Source organism: Leucopleurus acutus, assembly GCF_964270905.1.
Source record: "Leucopleurus acutus genome assembly, chromosome: 18".
NCBI classification, from domain to species: Eukaryota; Metazoa; Chordata; class Mammalia; order Artiodactyla; family Delphinidae; genus Leucopleurus; species Leucopleurus acutus.
Genome location: NC_139160.1, coordinates 70,606,041 through 70,626,640, shown reverse-complemented (window position 1 = coordinate 70,626,640; position 20,600 = coordinate 70,606,041). Strand labels below are relative to the sequence as shown.

Sequence of the window (20,600 nt, the reverse complement as noted above, 5' to 3'; positions counted from 1 at the left end):
GTCAGTATCCCGAGACCAGTGTGGTCCCTGGGTCAGCATCGTCACCGTGACCTGTGAGCTTGTCAGAAACGCGGACGCCTGAGGCCCACCCCAGACTTCCAGATTCAGAATCTGCCTTTTAACAAGACCCACCCGGGAGTTGTGAGCACGCTGAGTTTGGAGCAGCTCCTTTCTAAGGTATTTCTCTCAATCGCCTCCAAGCCAAACTGAGTTCCAGTATTTCCAGATATCTGCTGGGTAACCTTGAATAAAGCGCTTCATTTCCTAGGCTCTCAAGTCCTCATCTGTAAAATGGGGATGCTAACCCTATTTAAGGTGATTAAATTGAATAATAAATTAGAATTTGTCCTATAAATTGTGAATCATGATCCAAATATTCAATTTGTTTTGTTTTGTTTTTTTGCGGTACGCAGGCCTCTAACTGTTGTGGCCTCTCCCGTTGCGGAGCGCAGGCTCCGGACGCGCAGGCTCAGCGGCCATGGCTCACGGGCCCAGCCGCTCCGCGGCATGTGGAATCTTCCTGGACTGGGGCACGAACCCATGTCCCCTGCATCGGCAGGCGGACTCTCAACCACTGCGCCACCAGGGGAGCCCCAAATATTCAATTTTATTCTTATGCCGCATCCTGACCCAAAAATTGGATTATAAACTCCTAAGAATAGGAAGAATCTCTCCTCTACTTCTTTTTTATCTTCCTTATATGCTGAGGACAGCTTTCTGCTCATAATACGTTTGACCATTTGACATGCACAGAAATCAACCTCCCTTGGAACCTCAGATTCCCCCCCCACCGCAAAAAAAATTTCTAATTTCCATTCCTGATGTCAAGCACAAAGAGCTCCCATCACTTTGACCTAATCCTCTGAGGTTCATCCCTCCAAATAATTGTATTGTCTCTTGCTATGCAGCACTTTGTTACCATGGCAACACATACATAATTGTGTGTGTAAGTAACTGAGGGGGGCTTTCCTGGCCGCCTTCCCACCAGACAGTACAGAAAGCATCCTACCCTCCTGCATGCTACTCTCCCATAGGTTTGCATCAAAACCCTACAAGTTTCTCAAACGTAAATATTCTTTATGCACACTGTAGACCAATACACACAGACAGAATAATACAGTAGGAAAACTAGTAGGGGAGGAAATTGATGGCCTGGGTTCCAGCTCAGAGTCTGATACTAATCGGCAATTTGATTTGTCACAAGGCACTGGCCTTCTCAGGACCCAGTCGCCCCCATTGCAAGGAGATGCTTTCCTGCGGCTTAACCCCTACAATGTTCTGTAATAGTCGGACTTGATTTTAAGCGTCATTTAACTGAGATTATTGAACAAAGCTTCCCAGCATTAAACATTAACACAGCTCTTTTTATATGGCACAGTTCATTATCATGTCAATAAATGATTAATTAGAATTCTCTGTCTGGACCAATAATTTGGCAGGACTTTTATGATCCATAATTTGTGCTGTGTTGTAAGGTTACCTCTCGAAACTGACATACTAGCATTTATTGTTTTTTATTGCCTCTCTGATGTGGCTTTTGAAGGAGACACCAGGTGACATATGTTTAAAAAGGGTTTAAAAGTTTGATGCAGTTGGAGTAGACAGTACTCATCTCGTGAGGAGTAGAGGACAAGCGCTTCTGTGGACTTCTGTGAGAATTTGAGCAGAAAAGCCAGCAATGAATAACTCAACGGTCTGTCTGGCCAACGCAACAGTCTGCGATGGCGCGTCCTGTGTGCTGCCAGAGGATGATTTCAACACCACTCTAAGTGTGGTCCTGAGCACGGTCTTGACCATCCTGTTGTCTCTGGTGATGTTCTCCATGGGATGCAATGTGGAAATCGAGAAATTCCTAGGGCACATAAAGCGGCCGTGGGGCATATGTGTTGGCTTCCTCTGTCAGTTTGGAATCATGCCCCTCACAGGATTCGTCCTCTCAGTGACCTTTGACATCCTCCCCATCCAAGCTGTAGTGGTGCTCATCATGGGATGCTGTCCGGGAGGAACCACCTCCAACATCTTGGCCTATTGGGTTGATGGCGACATGGACCTGAGGTAAGATATCTAAACCTCCCCATACTGCAATCACATTGAATTAATCTTCTCAGAAGCCTGCGGCGTTGTGAATGTCCGTCTGATCTGCCATTGATCTCGGGTCCAGCTAAGAACTGAAACAGGAGACGAAATGCCTTGACTCGCCTTCCTATGCAGCTGCTTAGCTCTGCGAATTTAGGGGTTCTATTTTGTGTTTGTGTTTTAAAATCTAACTCAGTTAACAAGGAGTTGTATAATTGCTGTTTCTCTTTGGGAAAAGAGTCAAAGTTTTTCAAAAAGGAAATCCTTTCCAAGCCACACGCTGCAGCTGAGAAAGTTTTCCTTGTTGGTATCAGAAAAAAAGAAAAACAAGAAACACTTTCTTTGTGGTGATCAGGAGCTTTGAATGCAATCGTGAAACTAAGTTGTTCATTAAAAGTTAGACCCTAGGATGAGACAATGGCCAAGCACAGCCAGTTTTTTGGACAAGCTTTTTCTTGGTATAAGGTGTAAGAAAGATTTTGTACATTTGCTTCACTTCTACTGGCATTAAACAAAAAAAAAGAAAAGAAAAGAAAAGTAAAAACCTCTACAACAGCTTTTTTAAAATTATGCTTACCTTCCTATAAAATAAACAGAAAGTGGTTTCTCTGCTTCCCACAGAGTAATCTAAATTGCAATGCTTGCCCAATTCATCCTGTGCCAGTCTGAACTAGCATTGGAAAAAAAAAAAAAAAGTAATAGGAATAACACAAAGCAGTAATGCAAGGACACCAAGAATTTTAACGCTGCAAGCTGAATAGACAAATGTCTTTTTCTTTCCCTCACCATTCCTCATTTCCTGTGAAAGGTATGCCTTTCTGCAAACCTGCCAGGTGTCAGTGTAACGAGTGCTTATTAAATACTGTACAGTAGGCAATGGGCTCTGTGCATCACGTTATAACATTCAGAAGCAAGAAGCTCATGTGTAGAAATGTAACCAGAGCAAAATGTCAGACTGGATTCCAGGTTGATCCAGTGCCTAGTGGGCAACTGGAAGCCTGCCACCTGAGCCCGGCTGGTGAGGATTTCTCCAGAAGCTTTAGAAAAGCCATACAAATGATATACCTTCACGTGACATCTCTCTCCCATAAGGAAATACCATCTCTTCCTTGCAATAGATTTTTTTCCTAAGGAAAGTCTTGTGAGGAGCAAAGGATGGCAAGTGCGCTTCAGGTTTAGTTAATCTGTGAACCACCCTATAGAGATAAGGCCTTGCTAGATTTCAACTTGGTGTGACCTGGGTGAAGGCACAGAGGTGAGAATCCTACAGGCAAGTTGAGGGGAGTGAACTAAACTGAATACAGGACTTTGCCACCAAACATCTTTTACATAATATTTGTAACTTTTTAAGAAAACAGAAGAGTCTTGTGCCTCCACGAAATGCCACACGTGTCATCATTCTGTAAGATAGAAAAGTGTGTGTGATGCTGAGTTGAGCAGCTACTGGGGCAGATTCCCTTCCGGGGCCTGAAACTGTAAAAACCTAACCTAAAAACTCTAAGTTACACTTTCCTGTGGTTTTAAGGAAATCTTGTTTCTCTGGAAACAGGAGATGATTACGTAATCTTATCTCCCTCACATAACAATTCCTGTAAGACATAAGAACCAGAATTAGAATTTGAAACCTTGGTGAAAAACCCCCAGCTGAATCAGTATAGGTGAATCCTTCAGCAACTCCTCTAATGGGACACGTGGCACTGAAAATTGTTAATTTTCATTCTAGAAAGTGCGCACTCCACAGATCTCCCTTGTCTTGTAAACAACACCAGCACACATCCAGTGCAGTCATCACCTCTCTAGCAACTTCACCTATCCGGAACTCAAACAAGACCCAGTGAAAGACTCTGCACACCCGAAGTAAATCATTCTTCATCTCATAGACGTTCCTCACACAGCACCCGCTTACTCTCCTGATTGTAAAGCTCTAAAACTTTTTCCCAGCACAGAGGATGAAAAACAAGAAGTAGGGTGGAGCAAACTGTTAGAAGGGGCAGGCCTATGTCCCACAGCAGCCAGTGGCCCCAAAAGCCTGACTGCAAAGGAAAAGATCAAAATGCCTCCAAAGCGAAGAAGCTAAGTCAGAAAGCACAGCAGCTCTGCATCACTATTTTAGGGACAAACAGCTCCATAAGCGTATCACCCAGAAGACATCACCACATTTTGGTGGAACAAGTAATAACGATAACCCGTGATCACTGAAAGGACGTTAAATTATGCCTCTAGGAAGATGATGACATTATGCATTGCATATGTTAGAGGAAAAACTGTTGAAATATTTCTTCAGAGCAAATTAAGAAAGTGACACCTCAGCTATTGGGAAACAGTTTTCCAACACTTTTTATTCTTCTGGAGTGAGCAGTGGATAACTGAAGTCTCATGATCATTTATGTAGATACAATTCTATCTACCCTTTATATTTCCGATTCTGTCCTCTTGGAACTTTACCTTCTCCATTTCCACTTGAACTCTAGCAATGGCAGCGAAGATATGACTGTTTATACCAACAGGTATCTGCTCTAGTTGAGCAGATACCATATAACACCGGCAAAACAACTCCATCTGGCTTTAACTTCCTGGATGTGGCTCCTGGGAGAAACCGAACCATCTCCCCTTCACGCTGTCATCTCTTCCCAAACCTGGGAAACCATTGCATTCTGCAGTCTCTGGTGACTTCAACACACACACACACACACACACACACACACACACACACACCCAAAGAAAGCAGACCTTACTAATGGAATCCTTGCTCATTGTCATACAGCAAGTAATATTTCAGCTCCTTCTTAGACCACTCCAGCCTAGAAAGTTGTGGGAATCTAATCCGTGAACAAGTATTTTCACCTGTTCTAGCTCTGCCGTGGGCGTGTTATGAACAAAATGTCTCAGGGAGAAATGAAGGTGGTGCTCTCAGGTGAATTTGCTGGTGGCCCACAGTTTGGGGAACAAACACAGAGGCTTCCACCCCCTTGTGTCTTCTGTATACCCAAAGACTCCCCGTTTTTTAATCTTTCCTTTCTTTAGCAATGGCCTCGGTCACACCACACAAGGATTAGAGTTGATTTACAATGGTGTGTTAGTTTAAGGTGTACAGCAAAGTGAATCAGTTATACATACACATATATCCACTTCTTTTTGGATTCTCTTCCCATACAGAGTATTGAGAGGAGTTCCCTGTACTACACAGTAGGTCCCTATTAGTTATCTATGTTATATATACTCGTGTGGATATGTCAGTCCCGATCTCCCAATTTATCCCTCCCCAACCCCTTAAGCCCGGTAACCCTAAGTTTGTTTTCTACATCCATGACTCTACTTCTTTTTCATAAATAAGTTCATTTGAATCCTTTCTAGAGATTGTCATACTGAGCGAAGTAAGTCAGACACTGAAAGACAAATATCATATGATATCGCTTATATGTGGAACCCATTTCCCTTTCTCTGACTTCTTCTTTGGGGAATGCCTGCCTCTGCATCCTTTCTTCAGGTTCCCCCAATTCCTTCACTGCTATGCACTGTCTACACTCCCTTCGATTATTTTCTAGATTTAAGAGTTTCTAAGTTTTCTTACTGCAACCTTTGTTCTTTTGCCGAATGTTGTTACATTTTTCATCTTCCAACTTTGTGTTCACTGTTATTTCAGTTGTTCAAAATCCCTGACCCTCTGGCTTATCACAGATTCAAAGCAGTTCTTCCCATTTCAATGGCACAAATGTCCAGCTCCTCTCTAATCTAAGAATTAATCCAACACTACTTGAATTCCCCTTTATTTTCCCCCAGAGGAACCAAGCTTTGTTTTGCTCTGCAGCATTTCTTCTTATTTACTAGCTAGCATTTAGTGGACACTGTTAGGGGCCACTCGCAGCATAAGTCCTCTAGGTGTATTTTAATCCTCAAACTAATCCTCTGAGGTTAGTACTATTATTTTCTGCATTTAATAGATGATAAAATTAAGGCTCCTATCCTTGACAGAGGTCATGGTCAGTACACGTGAGAGTCAGAATCGGAATCCAGACCTATTCACTTAGCCCTGTCCGGACTCTTAACCTCTGTTCAACACTATTTCTAACAATCATCATGTCTCCGCCTTCTAGCCCCACCTGTATACACTTCTTTTGATCTTTCAAACTTGGTGTTTCATTTCTAATATGATTATAATCTTTGCATTCCTTATCACGGACTTCACCAAATTCCTCAACATTCACTGAATTCTCATTGATTGCTTCCAAAAAGAAAAAAGAAGGAAAACTATTCTCCCTGGCAATGAACAGGACTAAGGAAAGAGATTTTTTTCTGGTGTTTTCTCTTATTCCAATATAAATGCAGGGTATAGTGTTTCCATTGTTGACATCTTTGCTCTTCGTAGAACTTCAAATTTTTTATGTAAAATGATTTTTCCTTGCTAATTTATTCTCCTACATTGTTCCTTAAAATCGTTTATCTGAGTTGGTTTTCATCTCATCTTGAGTGGCTCTGGCCATCTTTTCTCTTGCCTCTCTGCAGCACCTCATGGTCAAGGTGGCCACTAAATCTGAACCACTCCCTTCTCCAACTCCTGTTTTGTCGCTTCTCGTGGGCTTTAAGAAACCATTCTTGCCAAACTCAAGCCAGGACACAACTTCATAAGCTGTCTTAGCAATGAGACAGAATTGAAGCTTTCAGAAGGAAATTTGAAAGAAAAACAAGGGGAGAAGCAGACTTCCTTCTAACAGTTGTTCTCATGGTTTAAAACAAAAAATGGTCAGCCATGTCTTCATTGTGATGCAGGTAATGAACACTGCCCCCTTCTCCACCCCCATCCCATCATCTCCACTCTGGAAAGCATACTGGATGCACTGGAATAAAAGTAATTTTATTATGGGGATAACTTTAAATCCATCCTAATTTATTTCTTTAAATAAAAGATGAAAAAGAGAATGGCAAAGGAAGAGAGAGAGGGGAAAATCAAACTCCAGGATCTTACTTATAAGCAGGACAAAGCACTATTCGTAACAAATTAACTTATTATTCTGGTGTGGAACTCTGCCTTCAGCATCCTATCGCATATCTAAATTAAGTTAACGTGTCACCATAACAGATGGAACTTCTTGGAAATGCTTTACATATATCCCCAGCACTGGTTATTGTTACACAATTTTAGCTCTACTAAGACAAGTATTTTTTTCTAAATCCTTTAAACATGTCTTAAGCGACTTCATTCTGGTTTTTTAAAAAATGATTATTATGCAAGGTAAGCCCCCTGATAAACACCGCCCCATCCTTCATTTTGCCAAAACTGCTTAGTTAGATGCAATGAAACGAGCTTCCTCACCTCCAGCTGTTTTCCTTAGCAATGTGTAGGGTGGTTTGTGGTCTTGGGTTGTTTTTCCGGAGGGGAGGCAGGTGTTGTAAATAACTTAATATTTCCTTGAAGTCCACATACAATTCCTTTAAGAACTTACTACTCTGATAGTCTCAGTGCTACGGCTATTAGAGAAAGGGCCTTTCAGAAAAATCTCTCTAGCTTCCTGATTCTGTATTATGCTGAAACACAACAGAGACACACACACACACACAATGGCTGGATAGGGTTAGGGTTAGGGTTACAGTTAACTGGCTTTTAATGAGCGCCTTGCGTTATTCTAAGTACTGGACTCATTGGGTCCCTTAGTCCTCACAGCCTATGAGGTAGTGATGATTATGATTTTCTTCATTTCACAGATAAGGAAACTGGCAAAGGGAACTCAAGTAAATTACCCATAGTCATAAACGTGGCCACGCCTGCTTCCAAGCCAGCCAGTGTCTGGCCCAGCCGTTTAAGGGCTCTGTTTCCCAGGAAGAGAATATGCCCCCATACACAGGGCACTTTTCAGGGACCAAAAGACCCGCTACCCAAAACCTCTCCTCCATCCACTGCAGTAGTGCTAAAAATAGCATCATTCCATGCCCTCCACTCCAAAGCCAAAGTCCACTTGCTCAACCGTGTCCACTCACTCAAACACTGATGCTTCAGGAGGAGCGCTACCAGACCCTGGTGCTACTGGGCACCATCTGCTAAATTTCTTAGCAGAACTAGAACCCAGGCCCACCCTGCCTGCTTGCATGTTTTCCTTGGTTTCTGAAGTCAGCTTCCTCTCCTTCTCTCAAGCTTCGGGCGTTAGGGGAATAATTTGTCTGCTTTAAGGAAAGACATTGAGGCTTCCTCCCTTGGACGTGCATTCTCCTCCAGGGGCCACGGAGGCCCGTCTCATCCCAAGCAGACAGAGTAAAGCCCCTGATGTCTTGGCGGGCATAAATGTGTTTGCTGTTCTCTGACTGGAGGTTCGAAGGGTGGCATGTCCAAGCACCTTGTACCTTGTTTTAACAATGAGTTTATACAGTCACAAAATATCTTCTCTGATCCTTGAGAACCAATGGGGAGGGAGGGGTGGCACCAGACAAAGTAGAAAGACACGAAATACAGATCTCACCATCTTTTCCCCGGTGTGGCCCTGCACAGACCAGGGTACATGTGTATTTCTGTCCATCGGAGCGGATGGTGCTGCCGGCGGAGGGTCTTTGGCAGGACTTTCTAATCACGCACCGAAAAATGAAACAACCTCTCCCGTAGAAAACCCAGTTGGCTGTATCACCCTGCCCGTTTCCTTTCAGCATCAGCATGACCACATGCTCCACGCTGCTTGCCCTGGGGATGATGCCGCTGTGCCTCTTAATCTATACCAAAATGTGGGTCGACTCTGGGATAATCATAATTCCCTATGATAAAATAGGTAAGTCATTCCCCCACCAGATTGCTTAACCCGGCCCTCCTCCCCTCTGCTTGTCCCTGGGTAGATCCTCAGGCCAGGCTCAGACCCAGCTAGACCTTACTTCTCGCACCAGCAGTAGTTTGTGCCCAGTTAGGATTTCAGGACAAGTCTCGCCTGCGTTTGAATGAGGATTGGCCGAATGTGAATTCTAAAGCTTGACGCCATGGGAGAACTGGTTTTGTCCTCCACTGAAATCACCAGGGAGGGGGCTGACGGAATGGACCCCCGTGCACAGCCGTGTGGACCTGAGGAGGCCGGGGCTGCCGTGCACAGGAGGCTCTGTCCTTCCCTTATCCCAGGGCGCAACGGGTCCAGGGCGCTCCGGAACACTCATATTGAACAAATACAAAAAGCATTCTATTTATGGTTTCAAAATAGGGCACCCGGTAAGCAACGGCCGTGAGAACCCTCCACATATAAATAGTGAGTTCCATGAGAAACACACTATTTATAACCCTCCACTGGGAACCACGTCGTGATTCAGAAGTTGATCTACTGGCCCAGCTTGTGTACCAGGCCCTGGGAGTCAAATGTGCAAGTTATATCTCTGTCTCCACTCAGCTCCCAGATGGTCACCCCCAGCCCCAAAGGGCTTTATTTCCTGTTTCTGGGAGAACAGATATTGGTGGGAGGTTAAGTCATTGGTGGAACATGGGGTCAAGGGCAGGACAAGATAGTTCCTGGTCTACCCAAACCAAGCATCCGCTAGAACCACGGTCATCAAAGAAGAGATGTAAGTGAACTAGTACCTCAGTACCAATGGCCAGCTACTTGACATGCTAAACAGTCTTTTTTCAGCTGACCTTGCAGACCAGTGTCTCCCTGATGGGCTGCCTCATAGAGGTGCAGGGGTCCTGTGGAAGGGAACATGTGAGCAAAGACTGAACAGTGCCTCAGAAAGATGTTTGTAAACAGGATTCCTGTTGACATGGGAAGCTGGACCGGATGGCTTCCATTTCTAAGAAAAACTGTTTCTGTGATAAAAACATGATTCGGGTCTACACAACTGAGTTAGAACAAACTCTGGAACACTCACGGGGGACAATCTGTTTTGCAATATTTTCTCACAGAGTCTACTCTATTCCTACCATGGCCATTAGACATCCTCCCCACACATACAAAAAAGTGGTCCTTTTTGGCACACCTTGTTCAGTGTGGGATTTCTCCTCACGTGGTCCTTCTACAGACCCCAGGGAGCTCCTTCCTATCAGATGTCATCTCCTGCAAGCAGGCTTTAGGGTGACCCTGTACAGCCACCTGCCTGTGCCTCATGCTGCTCAACTCTCAGTCTGCTCCCTGGGAGGACACCTTCCTTCAAGGAAAAGAGCGCAGTTTGCTTGAGTGGTGTGCACTGTAGGCCTCTCACAGAATGTGTCTGCTGAATGAGGAGTTTTAATTCTATACTATTTGTTGTTGAAGAAAAAAATGTAAGCCTTAAAATAGTCTCCTCTTGATAGTCATTCCCTCCTGGAAAATGCCCCATGGCGATATTGGGAAATTCTAACTACAGTGTGAATGACTGATAGCACCTTCTTCAATGTGAATAAATTTTGAAAAGAAGAGAAAGTGAGTCATTAGTACCTGAAAGGAGGAAAAGGTCATCCTACAAGGCATAAAGGGCAAAAAGAAAAGAAAAAAGAAAACAGAAGGGGAGAGAAGTGAAGAGGAAAAGATAAAAAGTTTTAAAATGAGAGTTTGAAAAAACAAAAGTATCAACTCTGCTTAGTCACCATTTTGTCCTTGTCCTTTTTCCAACCTAACCATCTTGCTACCCTTTAATGTAGAAAACACACAACCTGATTAATTCACAAGATGTTTTTGATACTTTTCAATGAGGCAATTAAGTAAGGCTCAGGGTATGTGTTTAATTTGTCCAAGATGACCAGGGAGCTGGAAATAACCCTCGGCCTGCTCTCCACTCCGCTCCGTTGGCCGGCCTATTGGGCCCAGTTTCCGTACGGTGCTCATCACGTTCTGATGATTCAATAAACACCCCCTGAGCCCCTTCAGATGGTGACATCTGGATGGAGGAGGGAGGCAGCTTGCGCAGCTGGTACCACTGCAAACACTGCAGAAGCTCCCATGCCACCTCTTCCATCCCCTGCATGTCTAGGACCACAACCCGTGTATCCACTTCCCCATCTGATTCTCACAACAGCACCATGCATTAGACATAATTCTACCCACTTCACAAACGAGGAAACTGAGGCTGGGAGGCTTAAATGATTCACCTGGTTCTCACAGTTTGCGAATAAGGTTCAGCTCCGAGTCGGTCTGGCTCCAAGTTCTACCCCGTGACTCTGTTTCCCACTCGCTTTTCTTCTTTTTTCTTTGTCCCTTTCTTCCCTCCTGTACCTGCCGTGTAACCTTGATTACAGACCAAGCTATGGTTCGAACAGTGCAACTGTAAGCAATACTCTCTCATCTCAAAGGACAGGCATTTGCCACAGAGAGCTCAGGCACGTGGGGAATAAGAAACACAAATCTCTAGGCCTCTGGAGAGTAAAGAATTCCAGGTGGGAGTCACACACTCTGAGTGGGATGAAGGGCAAAGAGTGTCTTTTCCAGCCAACGTTGAGTCCCGGAAAATCTTTATCCGGTCTCGTCTGGTCAAGAGGGGAAAGGCAATTCTGCCATTACCTTTGGCCACTGGTCCTGCTTGTGTGTCTATCTGGTAGCCTTGGGCTGCCCCCAAGAGATTACGACTCAGCAGAGAGGGGCCGAACACGGGCTGGGCTGCCTTTGCACAGATCCAACACGTGACAAATACATTACCAAAACCTAACCGCACTCACATTCCAATCGCAGTATTGGCACCCAGATTTAAGCGACCACAGTGCAACCAATTTGTATCAAGACGGCTTTCCTTTAAGGCCTACAAACATCCATTCAGGGAATGGTCTGGACACCCAGAGGAGGAAGTCTCCTCCCAAAGTAGCAGGATGTAAGGATACCCAAAGGGGATTCTTCTGCGGGCTCTGACCAGTACATCCATCAGTGACCTTTTGCATTTCCTTTATTCCACCATTTTCTCCTTACTCTTTCATCCCTAATTTTTTTTTTTCTTTTCCTGCTCTTGGTACCCTTAGCTATTACTTAATCCCACTGAGTAATTTCTGGGAAAAAGTAATTGCAGACCCTTCTATCCCCAGGAGGGCCAGAAGGCTACAAAGACATTATGTCTTCATCACTATTATATTCATTCTAAATTGATATCTACAGGCCTGGAATTTAGAATCCATTTCCCAGTCCTAGTTCAATCTACTCCAATACCAGACAACCACCACTCTCAGAATTTCATTCTTCAATTCCACTTTCTCCTACTACTTTAAAAGGATGTTTGAAAAAGAAACAGCCTGTGAGAAGTTAGAAGTTGTTTGGCGCCATATTATATAAAAGCAGCCATCGGACAAATGAGTGTTAAACAACGTGGAGAAACAAACCACAGGTCACAAGAACAGCAGTAAGTTTAACGCAGAGAAACTGAAGTATGACTCTTTTATCTGGCTGGGTGAGCACATTCCTGCAAAGAATTATAATTACTTGAGAGGTCGACAAATCTATTATCTCATGGAAAATTTAAAGCATGCTTTTTCAACCTATTCTTTCACTTCTCTGCCGCAGATTTGAATCACCCCAGTCTTAACCGGAAGTCATTAGCCACAGGATGCCTGGAGAATTTTGAACTTTTTTCTTTTATTTCTACTACCGTGAAGTAACAGACAGATGTTAAATATCATCTTTGTACACCCCAAGAATACACGCGCGCGCGCACACACACACACACACACACACACACATACTTTGAAAAGGTATTTTTCCTAGGATATCAAGATCCCAAGGCCACATAAGCCAAGATTCTGACAAATGGAAACTAAAAGATATTGATTGGCAGCATAAAGAACTCTAAAAAAAATTAATCCAGGATTTAGGGAAAGGACTTATATCATCGATATTATCAATTTTCCACCAGAAATATTGAATTATTTACTGGAGTAGGTAAAGAAGTAGAGTTTGGGGGGTGGGTTGTTTTTTAAATTATTTAGTGTATTCAGGAAGGCAGCCTGATCTACCTCCTAAACGTTTTTGGGGCCGCTTACTCTTGCTTTGCTCTTTCCTGTGCTGTATTCTGTTGATCAAATTGCCCTCTGTCACCTGCAGGTATATCTTTGGTGGCTCTTATTGCTCCTGTTTCCATTGGAATGTTTATTAATCACAGATGGCCCGATAAAGCCAAGATCATACTTAAGGTAAGTGTCCCATGCCACAGGCAGCATGGTCAAGTGGCCCAGAGTGTGCACTGCAGCGATGGGTCTCTCCATCTACTGAACTGGTTTTTCTCACTGTATTATAAAGCCCCTTCTAGAGGGTCTTAAAGTTATTCGACATGCAGCCCACTCTTCTAGAACACCCTTGAATCTAGGGGTAAGACAGGAATTGTCTTACCACAACCACAGGGCAAGTTTCTATCCGCGCTTTGAGATTCCCAATTCAAACTTTACCTCTTGGTTTTGTTCTACTCTGTACACCGACGGCACTTTGCTTTTATCTCTGTTATGTGGGTTTGTATTATAAAATATATCTAGACAGCTGTCTTAGAAAAGAAATCGTATCTTTCTTATCCCTGTATCTATACGGCCATCTGTACCTGGCAATTGGTAGATTTTATATACACATTTATATATACATAAAAATAATAATATATAACTATATATATAAATGATGATATACATAATTAGCAACAATTCATTCCGTTTTACCAACTATATTCTAGCCACCTGATGGAGATAGACAATATAGATGATATAGACAAATATAGACATGGATAGATTCCACTTCTCATGGGGGCAAAATAAGGCACTTGGTGTCTTCTGTTTCTCTGGACCAGAAAAAAAAATGTTAACATCCCCGATTTTTTTTTAATGTGAAAAGGAGAAAGCAATAACAGTGTTTTGTTTGTCCATGCCTTTTTAACTTTTATAGAATTTTATCTCCATTTTCTCATTATCATAACAATCATTAAATGTGACTCAGGTAAGATTTCATCCTCAATTACAGATGAAACATCTACGACTCAGAGAGGTTTCATGATTGACCTCAGGAAGGCAGGCAGGAGGACTTGAATCTGGAAGCCAGCTCTTCTAGTTCTTATTGGAGTGGGTTTTCTTCCTCTCTGACAAGGATAATTTGCAACTAGAACATCTTCTTCAGGCTGAGTACGGACTCTCAATTGGTCCTGTTAAGCTTCTTAAAGATTAAACCGTAGGAAAAGCCCCAGCATTTCTGGTGGGTCTACCGCGGCCGTCGGGCAAGGGTTACACAGAAAGGTCACTTATTCTCACTTTCCCAGAGAGAAAGAGATGCTTAGGCTTCTTCTCTGACAAGAATATTTGGATTTGCATTGCCTCACGATTGCTGCATCTGCTTGTGTCTTTCTTGCAGGTTGGGTCCATCACAGGCATCTTGCTTATTGTGCTCATAGCTGTGGTCGGAGGAGTACTGTACCAGAGTGCCTGGATCATTGAGCCCAAACTCTGGGTTATAGGAACCCTATTTCCCTTGGCCGGTTACTCCCTAGGGTTTTTTCTGGCCAGAATAGCTGGTCAGTCCTGGCACAGGTATGGTGTTTTGGTAAATCAGACTAGGAATCTTCTTCTGTAATAGCTGCTGTATTTGTTTGCTAGGGCTGCTGTAACAAAGCACCACAAACAGTGGTTTAAACAACAGAAATGTGTCTCCCAGTTCTGGAGGCTAGATGTCCAAAATCAATGTCAGCAGGATTGGCCCTTTCGGAGGGATAAAGGGGATCCGTTCCAGCCTCTCTCCTTGGCTGGCAGATGACTATCTTCTAGCTATTTCTCTCCACATTGCCTTCCTTCTGTGCATGTCTCTGTGTCCAAACTTCCCCTTTTTATAAGGACACCAGTCATATTTAATTAGGGTGCATCTGAATCACCTAGTCTTAACTAATCGTATCTTTAGTGACCCTATTTCCAAACAAGGGCACAATCTGAGGTACTGAGGGTTAGGACTTCAGCATATGCATTTGGGAAAATACAATTCAACCTACAACAGCTGTACATACTGATGCAGATTCAAAGTTTCTCACCTGTAATAACATTACCCTATTTCTGAATACATCATTCTATACAGACTCATTCATCCCTAAATTATGCAAGTCCCCCAGAAAGAAAACACTGACTGCCTCTGTTCAGATCCTCCTGGACCATTTCCCCAGGTGCAAGTTGGCCTCTTCCATTGTCACGCGTCCTTATTCTCCAAACAAAGTGACTTCAGCCGAAGCACCCAGGTTGGCCTTGTGACCCACAAGGGTTCCTCAGGCCAGAAGCAGGATGCACTCATGATCCACAAAGCGCTGGGTATTAGAACTTGTTTTAGCATGTATGGGCTTTCCTCTCTGACTAGGGCATCGGAATCAACATTTAATTTTATTTTATAAAGAAATATTTAATCAATATTGTATTTAATAAGGATATATTGCTTATTAATAAATGCTATCCATATACTAAATATAATATAAATAATCTCTGTGTATATATGCACATATAGAAATAGATGACACAGATACTTCCACTGCTCAGAGGGTAAAATAAGTTAATTGGTGTTCCTTGTTCCTCTGGACAAGAAAATATTATAATCCCCAATTTTTTTAATTTGAAAAGGAGAAAACAGTAACAGCGGCTTTTGTTTACATAAAGCTTTTTAACTTTTGTAGAGGTTTATGTCCATTTTCTCATTATCATAATGATCATAAGGGTGACTAGAGCAAGATTTTATCTATGTATATGTAGAGAAAAAGTGATAAAACATTTATTTATATTATAATGTATTATCTAATAATATGTTAATGAGTTACATATTTGTTTAATATAAATAAAACTATATAGTGAATAAATACATACATTAAAAACAGATATATGTATACGCACATACACATGTACTTGTTCTCATATCTGCTTTTTTTCCAGAGTAAATATTTTTTTAAATTGAGGCTTAATTGACAATGTTGTGTTAGATTCAAGTGTACAGTAAAGTGATCGTTATACACATATGCATATTATTTTTCAGATTCTTTTCCTTTATAGGTTATTACGAGATATTGAATATAGCTCCCTGTTCTAGACAGTAGGTCCCCTTGCTGTTCACCTATTTTATATATAGTTTGTGTATCTATTAATCCCAAACTCCTAATTTATCCCTCCCCACCCCCTGCTATCCCCTTTGGTAAGGGTAAGTTTTCTACGTTCATATCTGCTTTTTTTTTTTTAAACATCTTTATTGGAGTATAATTGCTTTACATTGGTGTGTTAGTTTCCGCTTTGTAACAAAGTGAATCAGTTATACATATACATATGTTCCCATATCTCTTCCCTCTTGCGTCTCCCTCCCTCCCACCCTCCCTATCCCACCCCTCTAGGTGGTCACAAAGCACCGAGCTTATCTCCCTGTGCTATGCGGCTGCTTCCCACTAGCTATCTATTTTACGTTTGGTAGTGTATATATGTCCATGCCACTCTCTCGCTTTGTCACAGCTTACCCTTCCCCCCTCCCCATATCCTCAAGTCCATTCTCTAGTAGGTCTGTGTCTTTATTCCTGTCTTACCCCTAGGTTCTTCATGTCTGTCATACAGAGTGAACTAAGTCAGAAGGAGAAAGACAAATACCGTATGCTAACACATACATATCTGCTTTTAATGTTATACAATAACAAAGCAAAACAAGTACACCCCAAACAAACCAATGAAAACACAGGTTCTCGGAACATTTCTTTCAGGTGTCGAACAGTTGCTTTGGAAACAGGGATGCAGAATACACAGCTGTGCTCCACCATCGTCCAGCTCTCCTTCACTACCGAGGAGCTCAACCTCACATTCACCTTCCCACTCATCTACAGCATCTTCCAGCTCATCATGGCAGCAATATGCTTAGCACGTAAGGAACACTGATCATCACATTTCATTGGGATGTGCTTCTTTGAGAAATCCTGGAGTTGCTAGTACGGCATTTTTTAATTCCCTTTTTCTGGTAGTGAAATCAACAGGTGGGAAAGGCCACCGATAATATTATCACGACTTCCCGACTGCTGATGAAAAAAATTATAATCTTACCAAAACGTTCTAGCAAAGGGTATTTTTAAGTGAAAAGTAAGGGAGGTTGATTCTCTCCACTGACTATCTTTTTCTCAGTAATTAAGGAGCATATTAACCTGTTAGGACCATTTTATAGTGTGCCTTCCTACCTGCTTCCAGGAACCCTGAACTGGTCATTTTTCTCAAATCATCATCTTGATATGCTTAGTATATATGTAGGATATTTATCAGAAAATTAGTATACAAGGGATGTTTATCAGGCTAAGTTATATTGGAAGACATGTATGTATGTGCATATATGTGTGTATATATATATTTTTTATAATAACCATACAATTGAAATAGTTGAAGCAAACATGTTCTTTATTTCAAGTACTAAGAATAGCCAACTTGATTTTTAATTTCACTCTAATGTAGCATATAGCTTTGATCCATTAGCCCCTGCCACCTGCTGGCTTTCACCTACTTGAAACTTTTCTTTATATTTTGTTTTCTAAGTACTGGTCATATTTGACCTTTATTTTCAAATTCTGGGGATTTTTTTTGGGGGGGGGGTTGGTTTAATAAAGAAACTTCCTCTTAAAGCTTAGTGGCATTTTAATGAGGATTGTATAGTGAAAGTGAATGAAAAAATAATGTGACTCTTAAGTGATACAATGACCAGAGGTACAGTTTTGTATAGGTTGAGGTTTGGTTTTTCACTTAGCTCCAACAGATGTTTAACTGGCCCATAGGAGTTAATCACTCTCTGTGCTATCATCTTGAATGTCATTCTCGAAGCAGAGTTGTCCTTTCCAGTACAGGACCCTCTGGACCCATTAGAAACGTTCCACTGACTTATCACTGGCACAGGAGGGAGGGCTCCACGGCCTAATTACCTTGTTTACCTGTATGATGGAGATGTACCAAGTTTGGTACACTGTGGGATTTTCCCAAATAATACTAGTGGTGTCTACTAGCCAAACCAGAGAAAGTAGATTGGTGATAGGACAATTACATAGATTTACTAGTTAAATAACTAATTCAAAAGGGATTAGTAGATAAGCTGAAGGAATAATGGAAAAGTGGGCAATAGTATTGCTCTTGTATTTTCCCACAGTTTTAGCAGCAAGAATGAAAACATGGATATGCAATGCCGGGAAACATATTTTGGTGTAAGGATTAGAAGTCTAAATACTTTGGGGGACAAGAAAAGGAAAGAAGGAAGGGAAGAAGGAAGGGAGGGAAATAAATAGTTTGGTTAAATAAAATCAGTGATAAGCTGAGGGATTCCCGGCTCAAAACAGTTTATAATAAAAGTGTTGGGATATTGTAATTAACCACAAGTTCAATTCAATAGAGTCAATAGCTCAGTGACTTCAAAACTAATATATTAGTAGAAGGGCAGAGACCAACCAAGGGGATATTGACCTTGACATATTAAGACCTTGGAAGCAGGCTATTGTCTCTCTCAGCTGTGTATCATCACAAGAGTTACTGTTTACTGAGCACTTACTACTCTCGCAGGGCTGTGCTAGGCCCTTTACCATTTTATCTCACAATTGCCCTCTGAGATAGACAGTATTATTATACCAATTTTAAGTGTGAGGTATTGGAAACTGAAGGTGCCAATAAATAACACTTTCTTTTCCCCTGTAGACTTTGGAACCAGATGAGAAGTAGAAGAAAAAAGAATCAGATATTTAGATAACAAAATAGCCCTTTTATTATAGATAAAGCTTAATTAAAAAATATGGCTCCAAACAACGACCACATGGGCTTGGTAATACCATCCCTCTCCACTGTTTCCTACATGTGTATTTCGCACACGCATACACACATCAACTGCAGGCCAGTCTGTCCAGGTGTGAGCTGACCTCAAATATATGCTGAGAAATGGCTGCCACCAGAGACTAGCAGCTTCATGGAAGTAAGGAAGGCTGATCACCCATCAGCCAAGGCTCCCCCATCATAGGAAAGACAGAGTGAAGGCTGGGAGAGAGTTATTCCAGCTCAAGTCCTCCAACACAGACCAGTAGACCAAGGTCCTGACAACACCCCTTAGCTTGTAGCATATTATCGAGGACTAGTGCATAACTGGGAGACAGTAGGGACAGAATAAACGTCTGCTGTTGTTGTTATTGGTGAGTACCACCTACAGGGCTGATGCCTGCAGAAATCAGGGGAGCAAATAGCCCTTAACTGTGTGCTAGGTCCTTCTGAAGTGCAGTCACCCCTCTTACCATGAGCGATCATGGAACTAAGAATGGTGATCACGCTCTCTAAGTAGCCTCCAGCCCACAGAAAATGCCAACTGCTTTTTGAGACATAGATTATAATCACTGTCCAAAGTAAGTTTGCAGCTTATTATTATGAAATTTGCTTAACCTGCTGTGTATTGTTTTCTAGTCTATATAGCATACAAGAAATATTACAGAAAAAACAATATGGAACTTCCAGAGGGCAAAGGCAATGAACCAGTCCCTGAGTCATCATTCCAAAAGGAGAATGAAGGATTTCAACCAGATGAAAAGCACACACCAGTGGACCAAAAGGAAAAATTCTAAAGAACACGCATCAGCTAACAATATTTAATTATTTGTTTTGATGGGATATTTGGCAGAAAAAACGTTAAGGAGAAAATTTAAGTTTGAACTGAATTCATGTATTGGTTTTGGTACCATGTGACTGGTGGTCCAAATCCTTAATGTGACAAATATTTATACATATATACATATATACATATATACATATATTATATATATATATATATTCTGTCTTTGAATATGTCCCCAAAATATCCTCAAACCTCAGACTAAACCCAACATAAGAAACACTGAGAATTTAATAACCAAATTAGAATCAAGCCCATAACTCGTCAAGGGTTTTGTATAAGCGTTGCTCTGACGTGGGAGTCCAATGATGCCCACTTGACTTTTTTAGGAAAAACAGAATTCTTTCAAATGGCTTGAATTTGGCCGCTCTTCAAGCCCTGGAGAGAGACTTCCTCTAGGCTTGCCTGTGTGACACTGGCTACTATGACAGCCATTTGGTTCATACGAAGCTCCCACAGTAGGCAACATAGAGCAGGGAGGTGGTGGAAGACACAAAGACAGAAGTATTGGAAGAAACTCGACTGCTCTAATGGGTGAACTCCATTCCATGGGAGATCATGGGAAATACATGGAAAAGCACAGATAACAAAAACTTGCTTGCAATGCAAGACAAGAGTCAATTAGGTGTGCAGAGGTAGCGGGTAAGAATGAAGTCAGGGGGCCACGCGGGAAGTAAGTATTAAACAGTGTTTCAGGAAGAAGAGGACAAGCCCAGGGCCCAGAAATGGGAAGAGCATCACCAAGTGAGTCCCTGGGATTCTGTGAGCCGGTCTAACAGGAGGAAGCAAAGAGGATTTGGCCAATGGCAGCGGAGTCTCATGGCAACGGGGAAGCAGCTGGCCGACAGTTGGGTGTCTCCATTACGGGGCTAATTTAATCTCCTTTCCCTCATTCCACAGCAAGATGTGGTACCTCCTTAATTCAGCTCAGAGTGGTCTAGTTCCATTTGCTATTCAGACATTTTCACTAACTCACCCATTCCCTTTCCAATGCGTTGGTTTCCAAGGGCCTTTTGCACTTGGTTGGTGTGA

General features: G+C 42.2%; 1 protein-coding gene across 1 annotated transcript; it reads left to right on the top strand.

Annotated features, from left to right (window-relative positions):
* Window positions 1–1,678: 1,678 nt before the first annotated feature.
* Window positions 1,679–19,521, top strand: SLC10A2 (solute carrier family 10 member 2; the record flags this gene model as incomplete). The annotated part of the gene is made up of 6 exons (XM_082859270.1): window positions 1,679–2,055; window positions 8,707–8,825; window positions 13,026–13,114; window positions 14,307–14,482; window positions 16,660–16,817; window positions 19,364–19,521. 6 exons carry the CDS (start codon window positions 1,679–1,681, stop codon window positions 19,519–19,521), a joined length of 1,077 nt encoding a protein of 358 aa, XP_082715396.1.
* Between the last annotated feature and the right edge of the window lie 1,079 nt (window positions 19,522–20,600).